General features: G+C 60.6%; 2 protein-coding genes across 6 annotated transcripts; both read right to left on the bottom strand.

Moving 5' to 3' along the window:
* Nucleotides 1-14: 14 nt before the first annotated feature.
* Nucleotides 15-5,663, bottom strand: vcpip1 (valosin containing protein (p97)/p47 complex interacting protein 1). 2 transcript variants are annotated; one of them, XM_061840455.1, is made up of 4 exons: nt 2,955-5,662; nt 2,047-2,133; nt 919-1,565; nt 15-215 (listed from the first exon to the last, which is right to left on the bottom strand). In XM_061840455.1, exons 1-3 carry the CDS (start codon nt 5,482-5,484, stop codon nt 943-945), a joined length of 3,240 nt encoding a protein of 1,079 aa, XP_061696439.1. In that variant the 5' UTR covers nt 5,485-5,662; the 3' UTR covers nt 15-215; nt 919-942. The 2 variants fall into 2 exon arrangements, with proteins under 2 accessions (XP_061696439.1, XP_061696440.1); XM_061840456.1 differs by lacking the exon at nt 919-1,565 and having other exon boundaries at nt 2,955-5,663.
* Nucleotides 5,664-6,469: 806 nt separating this feature from the next.
* Nucleotides 6,470-10,058, bottom strand: LOC133511125 (CYFIP-related Rac1 interactor B-like). Of its 4 annotated transcripts, none has more exons than XM_061839772.1 (11): nt 9,591-10,058; nt 8,736-8,825; nt 8,533-8,654; nt 8,360-8,465; nt 8,134-8,270; nt 7,908-7,985; nt 7,714-7,834; nt 7,234-7,313; nt 7,018-7,144; nt 6,880-6,950; nt 6,470-6,822 (listed from the first exon to the last, which is right to left on the bottom strand). In XM_061839772.1, exons 2-11 carry the CDS (start codon nt 8,806-8,808, stop codon nt 6,568-6,570), a joined length of 1,170 nt encoding a protein of 389 aa, XP_061695756.1. In that variant the 5' UTR covers nt 8,809-8,825; nt 9,591-10,058; the 3' UTR covers nt 6,470-6,567. The 4 variants fall into 4 exon arrangements, with proteins under 4 accessions (XP_061695756.1, XP_061695759.1, XP_061695757.1 ...); XM_061839775.1 differs by having other exon boundaries at nt 6,602-6,822; nt 7,718-7,834; nt 9,591-9,695; XM_061839773.1 differs by having other exon boundaries at nt 6,602-6,822; nt 6,875-6,950; nt 8,736-10,054.
* Between the last annotated feature and the right edge of the window lie 530 nt (nt 10,059-10,588).

The raw sequence follows: 10,588 nt of genomic DNA, 5'->3' as shown, positions 1-10,588 counted from the left end.
GGGCGGGCCCAAAACAAGATTTGACTCATTTTTATTGTAAATTCAACACGCGTGCAAAGGGCAAAATGTGTCCGAGTCGAGTCGGACAAACAAAAGGCTGCTTGTTGTTCTTCCTTCACTCTTGCGTCAGATCAAATGCAAACTGGATTCTTTTGAAAGTCACCCGATTCTCGTCATCCTTCTATTTTCCGTTGTTGTCCGTAATTATGGCAAAGCTGGAAAACAAAGAAGCAAAAGAAAATGTTTACTCGACGGAATATTCGGGTCCGAGCCCTGAAGTCCGCATGAGCAAATTCGACGGCGTTGACGCCACCTCGAATGGGTCACATGGAAAACACGGATTGGTCGCCAAACCGACGCGTTTGCTTTATTTGTCAATCAAACGTCAGATTTGTCAGTATTTGAAATGTTGCCACTTTTCATCTCGACGTGTCGTCCGCTCAAGTCGCACGCAGACGTCTGCGAGCAAATTTGCGATCCGTGAGGCGCGAGTGCCGCCGCTTCCTACGTGGCACTTGCGACATTTGCAAGGCGCACGTGTGACGATGCGCAAAGGCCGCGGCTGCGCCCGCCCCGCTCGTCAGTTTCTTATTTCAAAGGCACGTCGGCGTCACCCCGCCAGATGGAAAAGACGCGCTCGTGAGGTACGCGAAGCACGTGACAATCCTCCAAAATGTTTGTTTCACCTTTGAAAAAAACGAAAAAAAACCCAAAACATTCGCGTCTCTCGTGGCAATTTTCACGGCAACCGTCACGCGTCACGGTCGGCCCGCAGGGGGCGCCCAGCGCCGCCTCATAACTCCCGCGGTGGCAGGAACCGGACGCAAGTGGGAGGAGCCAACGCTGGCTCGCATCTCCCTTCGCGCAAGTCGGCGAGGGAACGCCCGCGTGCGACTTGGTTATCTTGTCATTTTTCACCTGCGGACGGGGGAGGGGCCGAGATCAGGAGTGGTCCATGGGTTCGCCCTGCTCCCCGTCCCGGCTCTCCATCTCGTCCTCGTCCTCGTCCTCCGTCTTCCCGGCGGCGCCGATGATCGTCCGTCCCCCGGCCGCGGGTTGGCGCCGAAGGTGTCGCTCCACGGAGGCTTGGATGGAGGAGACCATTTCCTGCAGTTTGCGGCGCTGCTGCTCCATGAGGGCGGGGTCCAGGCCGCGGCCGTCCTTCATGGTCACGAAGCCCGGCGCCACGCGCACCGGCTGTAGGCCGGCGTCCTCGGGGATATCCGAGGGGTCGGGGGGCCCGCGGGACACGCCGCGGCCGCCCAGCGAGTGGCCTTTGCCCTGGAAGGCCTGGACGGCGTGCAGCTCCTCCTTTTTGCGCACCACCCCGCCGCCGCCCAGTCGCAGGGCGCCGCGCGCCGGGCTGCCTTCCCTGCCGCCCCCCCCGCCGGAGGCGTCCGAGCGCAGCCGCGCCAGCGCCTCCTTGACGCGCTCCTCCACGTCGCCGCGCACCTCGAAGTGGCCGGCGGCGTCCACGCACAGCTCCACGCGGGCCTCGGCCGCGTTGTACACGAAGGTGCGACCCGTCAGGTGGGGAAGGGTGCAGTGCTTCCCGTTCAGCAGACCTAACACACGCACGCAGGCACACACACGCGCACGCGCGCGTCTCAGAGACAAAAACCGGGTTTTTCCCGCAGACCCGAAATCCACAACTCAGCGTTGGCCCAAGTTGGTAGTCGGGCCAAAGCGCTGTTTTTGGCGCCAGGCAACGACGCTTCAAGTTGTGCTCAGCCGCCATCGTCATCATCTCTGGGCAATGAGAAAGCTTTTTAGGGGGCCGTCGCTTGAGATTGACAGGCTGGTTTCCAGAACGCTAAGTGGACCCACTTATTGTTCTGGAAAGGAAAGGCAATCAATTCAAGTCGGGCGCCTGGCTCGTTAGCCGCTAGCGGAGCGACGCGGGCCCCGCCCGATACCTCGCATCGCAGGCGCTTCTTTCAGTCCGCTAGCCCGCGATGCGAGCTGACAAGCTAGCGGGCGAAACTTGGTGGCCGCGCAACATTTTGAGGCTTTTCAACTTCTGATTTGTGGACGACGCGTACGTACCCATGTCCTTCTTGACGATGTTGTAGAAGACCCCCCCCTGCTGGAACAAGTGCGGCAGCTTCTTGGCGTACGACCACACGTCCTCGCCTGCGCCGAAAACAAAGGCCATTAGTTGAGCGGGCTAACAGGAAGCGCGCGGCGACGCCGAGCCATTTTGTTGCTCAAGTCGAGTTTGTTCATCAGGAACGACAAATCTTGTTGTGAGCTTCAAATTGTCTGGATTTCAATCGTTGTTAGTCAGAAATGAAGGATCATGTGAGCTTTTCCTTTTCTTGCTCATCCAGCTATCCATTATCTGAGCAGCTTATCCTCACAAGGGTCACAGGAGTGCTGGGCTCGAGTCGAGCTATTTTTGGGCAGGAGGCGGGGTACTTTCCTTTTCATAAAAATATATATATATTTGTATCATTTGGAACACCACAACCGCCCTGCCAAGATCTTATTTTTATGATTTTATTCCACTGTATTTCATCCATCAATTTTCCAGGCCTCTTACCCTGACAGGTGTCACGAGAGCGCCGGAGCCTCACCCAGCTAACTTGGGGCGAAAGACTGGTCGCCAGTCAGTCGCAGGGCAGATATCGACACCGTCGCTGAGCGGGAATCGATCCGACGGACGACGCTGCCCGCACCAAAGTCAGGCAGGCGCGTGACCCTTTTATTGGATTTCATTCAATTCATTTCATTAAAAAAAAAAAAAAAAAAAAAAAAAAACACATTTGAACAACAACCACAGCGGCCGAGCGCCGGCGTCTCGACCTTTGACACGGCTGGCGGGCCGGACGGGACGCCCGATTCGGCAAACAAACGGCAGGCCCAAAACACGGAACCGGCGTCACCGACTCCGTCCGCAATCAGACGAATGAGTCCACGTAGCGGATTTGGCCGATTCGGACCCGAATTCTTACCCATCAAGGTCGCCAGCAGGCACAGCGAGGACATCTCGAGGTCGACGGCGTCCCGAAGGTCTCGCTCGTTCGCCGCGGCCGACGAGGTCTCGTCTCGGCTCCCGGCGGGCCCGACCCGGTCCTCGGCTTCCCTCAGGACCTCCAGCGTGACCCGGTCGCCGTGCCGCAGCGCCACGGGCTCCCCCTCGAGGCCGGCGGCGGGCGGCGGCAGCTCCTTGGGCGGGAAGCCGTAGCGGATGCGCTGCCGGGCCGGCGCCACCCCGAAGTGCTCGGCGATGCTGGCCCGGAGCTCCGAGTACGAGGCGCGGGGCCCCAGGGTCAGAGTGGCCGTCCTGCCGTCGGCGGCGCTCACGCGGATCTTCTTGTCGCCGCCGGCCGGCGCCGGAGACTTGGCGGGGGTGGCCGGCGCCGGGGTCTCGGGGGAACGCGCCCGGCGGTCCGGCCCGGCGCTCTCGGCGCGGCGCCGCTGGGTGACCGAGGCCTGCTCGCCGATGCTCCGCTGGAGGTTGCGCTCGGCCCGGCTCATGGTCAGCTCCTCCTTGTGCAGCGTCTTGGCCTTGGGCCCGGTCAGGATGATTTTGGAGGGCGGGCCCCGGGCGGCGGCGTGGGCGCCCTCCACCGACACGGGGTTGTACTCGTCCGGGTTCTTCTTGGCGGTGTGGCGCAGGACGGTGTTGACCACCTTCTGCACCAGGATCTCGCTGCCGAACTCGCCCGGGAAGTGCTTGGTGACCAGCTTGGTGGCCACGTCGTACACGTTGCTGTTGAGCGCCGGGTCGGCCTCGTACTGGAACCAGTGCACCGTCTCCCGGACCTGCCGGCCGCCCCACTCCAGCGTGATGGGGAAGGCCTCCGGGAGGTTGTCGTACTCCTTGCCCTCCCAGAAGTGCTTGAAGCCGCAGCCGCACTTGCCGCCCCGCGAGCGCGTGGCGGTCCGGTCCCCGTCCAGGTAGACCACCAGGCCGTGGCCCCGGACGTGGCGGACCGAGGTGCCGTGGCACCAGTTGCAGGCGCTGAACGAACTGAGCTCGTAGTCGGGGAGGAGGGAGTCGCTGCGCGGGTCGTAGGAGCACACCACGTTGTTGAGCGGGAAGCTGTAGTTCTTGTCGGGCCGCAGCCGGCCGTGCGTGGACTCGGCCAGGTCGTACAGCTTGCCGCCCGGCACCAGCCAGTCGGGCGGGACGCGCAGCTCCAGGAGGGCGCCGCAGACCAGGCAGCGGTGCAGGCGGTGCTCCGCCACCGACTTCCTGGCCGCCTCGGTCACCTCCTCGGGCTGGACGCCGATGACGCCGGTGCGGCGGTAGACCCACTGGTGCATGTCGGCCACCAGCGCCGGGTGGATGCCGTGCTTCTCCACGAAGACTTCCTCCATGGCGCCCACCAGCCGCAGGACGTACTTGTCCTGTAGGCTGCGGTCGCCGCCGATCACGCAGCCGCCGTCCGCCTCCAGCTCGATGTACTTCCCGATCAGCTGCTGCGGGACCCCCCAGGCCTTGGGGAGCAGGTGGGCGGGGAGCCGGGGCAGCGCCGCGTTCTTGACGCCCACCAGCGGTATGTAGTGGTTGCGGCCCGAGCTGCTCCAGGCGATGCAGATGGGCTTGTTGAGGGTCCCGTCTTTGGCCCGGCAGCGCTCCTCGGCCACCAGGCCCGGCAGGAAGGTGGCCGAGTAGTCGCCGGAGCTCCTCATGCCGCTCAGCGAGTCCAGCAGGACGACGGGCCGGTGCAGCACGTTGGCCAGCCCGAAAATGTGGATGTTGCGCAGCCCCAGCGGGACGCCCTCGGGCGGGACGAACAGCGGGTCGCACTCGTTGATGATGTCCTCCCACTCGGCGGCGTCGATGAAGTCCTGGAAGAGGGCCTTGTATCGGTCCAGGTTCTGCTTGAAGTCCCGCTTGAGGTTCTCGCGCAGAGCGTGCCAGAAGAGCTCCCGGCCGACCAGCGCCCGCGACACGGCGTGCACCAGGCAGTGGCCGTCCCCGTCCACGTGGACGGGGACGAGGCACTCCCGGTCGCCGTTGGCCCGCTTGATCTCGTCCAGGGTGTCGTGGAGGTAGAGCAGGCTGCCCGAGCGGTCCTTGCCGTAGCCCACGGTGGCCACGTGGTCCGGCTCGATGAGGAAGGCCCGGTCGCCCAGCAGCGAGCAGTCGAACATCTCGCCCTGGTTCATGTCCCTCAGCAGCTTGGCCTTGCCGCTCTGCTTGTCCATGCCGTAGCGGGTCAGGACCGGAGAGAGCAGCTTGCAGTGGTAGTTGGACAGCCCCATCACCTTGACCAGCTCGGTGCCTTTCTTGGGGACGCCGGGGACGCCCAGCAGGGCGTTCCTGAGCAGGTTGTGGAGCACCACGTCGGGATCGGTCACCTCCTGGACGTTGAGGAGGTTCTTCTGCTCGTGCCGCTGGCCGCACTCGGTGCACTCGATGCTAACGGAGCCGTGAGCCGGGAAGAACAGGCTCGCCTGACACTCGGGGTCCGGGCAGGTGGCCGACAGAACGCGCTTGTCTTTCCTCTTGGAGCTCTGTTGCAGCGACATGTCGGCGCTCGCGTCGACTCCCGAAGTCCGAGCTCGCGGCGCCGACTTGTCAAGACGCTGCTAGCCAAAAACGAGAGACAACACGGAAGCGGCCGCTCGCCCTGCCCCGCCGGTGACGTCACGCCCGGTGCATTCTGGGCGATGCGGTCCCGCCCCGACGCCGAGGAGCCCGCGCGCAAGGGCGAAAGAGGAGCGTCGCCCGAAAAAAAAAAAAAAAAAAAAAAAACGCCGAATCGATGCCGCCCGCCCGCCCGCCCGCCCGGACGACGTTTCGGTGTTTCCGGCGCCCTTGCCCGCAATGCAACGCAACCTTCCGTTGCGTGGCCCCATTTTTGCTGTTCCGGGAGCGCGAGTTGCTCTGTTTTGGTCGCTCCGGTGACGTCATCGAACGCCTTTGTTACGTTTCGAAAAATGGCAAACGCGACAACTCGTGGTTTCGGTTTGTGGACTACAGCGGCGGCTGCTCCGTGTTCGTCCTTTCGGTGGGGAATCGGGACAAAGCGTCGGCCTCGCAGTTCTGAGGTCGCCCGCGTGGAGTTTGCGTGGCTTTTCTCCGGGCATCCCCAAAACGTGCAACATTCATCAGAATTATTCCAAATTGTGTGATTGTGAGCGCGGCCGTTTGTCCCCGTGTGCCCTGCAAGCAACCGGTTCAGGCCCGTTGACAGTTGCGACCTCCCGTGACCCTCGTGAGGATACGCGGCAAAGAAAATGGATGGATAGATACTGTATAGATGCGAGTTAGTGGGCCTTCCGTTGCTCGTCTCCAAACCCTGCCGTTGGCAGGCTCCCGTTTGAAGGCGTATCCCCGGGATGGACTCTGGCACTCCCGCGGCCCTTGTGAGGATAAGCAGCTCGGAAAACGGACGGCGCGCCCACGCCCCCGACGGTTCGCTGACGCTTGCCACTCGTGTGTTTCCGACAAACCTTTGAACGTTTGGCTTACCAGCAGTCCGTTGCTACTCGGACGAATGCAAAATGGATGTAAACCAAAAAATATAAAAACTTTATTAGGCCAAAACATAATCATCACGTGGAAAAAAAATTCAACCCATTACGAGAATGAATAATTAAGGAGCCGCTTCATGTGTTCGTGACTGAGATGATTGGACCGTACGCGTATTTTTGCAGCTGGCCTAGCCTAGCGTTAGCTTGCCCGCCGTGGCTAAAGATGGGGGGGGGGGCACTTTGGCACCAAAGAAGAAGTCCAGAAAAACGAAAAAGAAACAGCCGTCGTCGCGACAGGAAGCGGGAGGCGGCGCTGCCGTTCAGTTGTTGCTCAGCATGTTCCTGATGTGTTTGGGCGTGGCCTCGTCGTTCAGGTGCTTCGTGGTGTACCTGCGGGGGTCAAAGTTCAGCACGTCGGCCGACGGCGAGCGACGAGCGCGACCTGACCTGAGCGCGTCCAGGAGACCTTCCACGCTGGTCGCCGGCTGCTCCCGGAGCACCCGAATGCATCCTTTCACCTGGAAAGGAGGCGTCGGGTGGGTCTCTCGCGTTGGCTCTTGTTGGCGCGCGCGCGGGAGGTCTTACGTCGATGTTGGAGGTCTTGACGAAGGCGCCCGCCGGGTGCACGTGGTCGTAGAGGATGATGACGCCCACCATCACGCGCAGACAAAACAGCAACGTCTCCTCGCTGGCGAAGCGACTTCTGTACTCCCTGCGGACGGACGGACGTCACCGTCGGCGTTTTCGGCCGCCGCCTCCGGCTCCGGGGGGGTGGGGGGGGGGGGGGGGAGAAAGACTCACGGTGTCTCCAGCATGACTTTGCACACGCTGGCCATGGTGCTCAGACAGTCGGTGGTGTTCTCCAAGGGAACTTCGGGATTCTGCGTCGTAATTGTTAGCCCGCCCCCGCCCGACATTGGAAAGACACAGACGGATATTGTTATGCAAACAACCGTTGCTACGATGATAAATTAATAATAAAAAATGGTCACGGTAACCCCGTTCCCCTGTCATATACAGCGATTTCATAACTACGTCAGCGTTATGACGACGGTGATATGAAGTTTGGGCTCCAGCACATCCTCGTGAGGATAAGCGGCTGGGAAAAAAAAAAAAAAAAAAAATCAATGGACGTCATATCGTTGGCCTGACAGCATAATTGCCGAGTCGTTTTTTTTCGGGACAAATTAGTATTTCCCCCCCCCCCGGTCTTTCTCGTTGGATTTGTAAAACCTTGCGAAAGGAGCCGGACAAAGACGGCGACGCGGGCGCAACGTGTACCGACATCAGAGACAAACTTGATGGTGGCGTCGCTGAGCGTCTTCAACATGGGCGTGGCGCTGGCGTAGAACAGAGACATGCGATTGGCCAGCTCGTTGTCCACCTCCGTGTCCGCGTCCCCCTGAAGGCCGAGCGCACTTGAAGGTCTCGCGACCACGACAACGAGGCGCACGTTGCGTGCGTGCGCTTCTTACGCGCAGGTTGTTGATTCGCATGCGACTGATGGTGCGCCTGTAGTAGCTGAAGTCGTTCTGGATGGCCGGGATGGTCATCTGAAACGAGACGTGACGGCCAAACGTCACCCGGGCGTAGAACGCGAGCGCGGGGACGACCTCCGCGGGGACCTTGCGAGGAACGCCGAAGAGGATCGGGAGGGGGCCGACGTTGGCCAAGCCAAACCCGACAACCCGCTGGGCACACCTTGAGCTCGTCGAAGCGCAGCGTGAAGTGCAGGATGAGCGCGAACTGCCTGGCGAGCGCCTGCTTGGTTTCCAGCTGCTGAGTGGGCGGAGTTTCGGGATTGCTGAAGATCTCCAGCAGACACCTGAGGCTCGCCTCTTGATTGGGCGACACACGGACAACGGGTGACGGACGGAAGAACGTTGAACGAGCGCACCGCCGCCGGACCGATCGCTCGGCGAGTTACCGAGCTCGTGGGAGAACTGGTAGAAGCGTTTGAGTTTGGCGACCAGAGGAAGGACGGCGGACCAGGCCCTCTCCTGGACGCCCTCCTCGCTCGGACTCCGGATGGCCTGCGCACGCGCCGGCGGTTGAGCGACACGCAGGGGACGGCGACGGGGACGGCGACGGCGACCTCACCGTTCGGATCTCCTCCCCGGCTCCCTCGTACGCCTGCAGCTCGTCCAGGATGAGCCGAGCCTCCGTCAGCACCCCGTCGACCTTCTCCCAGACGTCCTTCTCCGACCACGACGCCTCCGCGTCTGCACCCACCCACCCACGCACGCACGCGCGCGCGCGTCAGCCCGGTTCTGCGCCGGCGCGCGAATGCGCACGCGACTTACTCTCAAAGTCCAAGAAGAAGTTTCCGGCGTTGTTGTCGATGTCTCTGCTCAGCACTTTGATCAAGTTCCCCATTGTGGCGCAAAGCAAACCTGGGGGGCAAAGTTGGCCTTTTTTTTCTCCCCCCCCCCCACTTTGACAAACGATTCCTCTTCATTCGTACGTAACGGTCAAGAAACGTCATTTTGTACAAATCCTCACAACGCTTAACTAACCGGCACCAAATTGGCACGTGAACGTTTTCAATCAAAAAACTTGCGAGCGAAGCGGTGACGTTCGGGTCAGGAGGTCGAGGTCGAGGTCGGCCCCTCCGGCGACTCGAATCGAATCGGCCGCCGGGCTCCTTCCGTCGGCGAGCGGCAGCGCAACTTTTCATCCCGGCCGCAAACGTTCAAACATTTCATTTGTGCACACTAACAAAGCGAAAGAAAGATGATGATGATGATGTAACAACTTTTGTTTGCGTGCTTTTTTAGAGGTCGGCGTCACGTTGCTTATTTTGGCACGGTTGTGCTCCTTTATGAGCATATTTCGGATTTCCATCTGGCGCTTTGGTTTAACTTTGCTTTTTTTCGGAGGCCGACGTCGCCCGTCTGCTGACGTCACTGGTCGCTCGTAAAGCTGTCCCGAATATTGCGACAGTGGCGAGGAGCCGCTGTACCTAATGAAATGGCCGCCGTCCTTTCGCTCGAACCGGAAGTACTTGTCTGCATGATGTTGGCGACCGCCACTTTTTGGGGCGACTCCGCTCGGAACTTTGCTGTCGACAAGTCTGAACCCGCTAGACCCGCCCAGACCCGCAAAGACCGAGACCCCCGTCCCTATCTCCCCCGGGCGGCGCCGGCCGCGGTGCTCACCTTCGCCGAGAAGCCGATCGATCAATGCGGGATCGATCGCGTCCGCGGGCCCAGGTGATCCGACATGCCGCCTACCCGGAAGTGGGTCGCTCGGCTCTCCGTTAACTATAAAAGGAAACGTTTCCTGAGAAAGCAGCCAATCGGCGAGCGCGAGGGGCCGAGGCGTCGACACGAGCGCATCAGGGTGACGTGAACGCAGCACGAGCGAAGGAACGCGAACGCAACGCCCCCCAAAAAGCACAACGGAAAATAAAAGACTTCAAATTTCACCGTTTCAATTTTTAATTTCACCTCAGCTCACACGTCGACACCGCCAAAAACGATGATTATGATCGCGAGCGAAAATAAAAATGAATTTGAATGCCTCGCTTTGCTGTCGCCTGCTGGACAAAGATGAGAACGACAGCCTCCAGTGGCGCCGACTCGCGGTTCCCTCCATCTGAGCCGCTTATCCTCACGGAGGTGACGGGAATGCCGCAGCCTATCCCGGCTACATTTGGGCAGGAGGAGGCGGGGTTACGCCCCGAAGGGGTCGCCGGCCAATCGCAGAGCAGCTGGAGACAAAACAACAAAGTGGGGGGGGCATGCAAAGTCCACGCAGGAGGCGGCGCCCTCATTTGAACCCCACAAAAGTGAGGCAGACGCTCTCGCCAGTTGGGCACCATGCCACCTTTATGTTTTACTTTATTTTGGTATTTTTATGACTTTTCTCCCGCGATCATTTGTTGTCCTGCTGATGTCACGTGACATCGATTCATTTTTAAAGGATATTTACAGCCGTTGCAGTGGGTGGGTGGTGTTGGGAGGGTCTCCTGGGCGGGGGGGGGGGTCCATTTGGTGTGGAAAGATAAGATTGGGGGGGGGGGGCAATGCGGGGAGAAGATAAAGGACATGATTGGCTGTCACCGGCCGCCCCCTCGTACTTGACTGCCAGCCAATCGGTAGCCCTGCTAACTATTTCATGTGTGTTGAGGGTGGGAGGAGTCGGGGGGGGGGGG

The sequence above is a fragment of the Syngnathoides biaculeatus genome, chromosome 13 (assembly GCF_019802595.1).
Source record: "Syngnathoides biaculeatus isolate LvHL_M chromosome 13, ASM1980259v1, whole genome shotgun sequence".
Classification (NCBI taxonomy): domain Eukaryota; kingdom Metazoa; phylum Chordata; class Actinopteri; order Syngnathiformes; family Syngnathidae; genus Syngnathoides; species Syngnathoides biaculeatus.
This window is presented reverse-complemented; position numbering and strand designations above follow the sequence as displayed.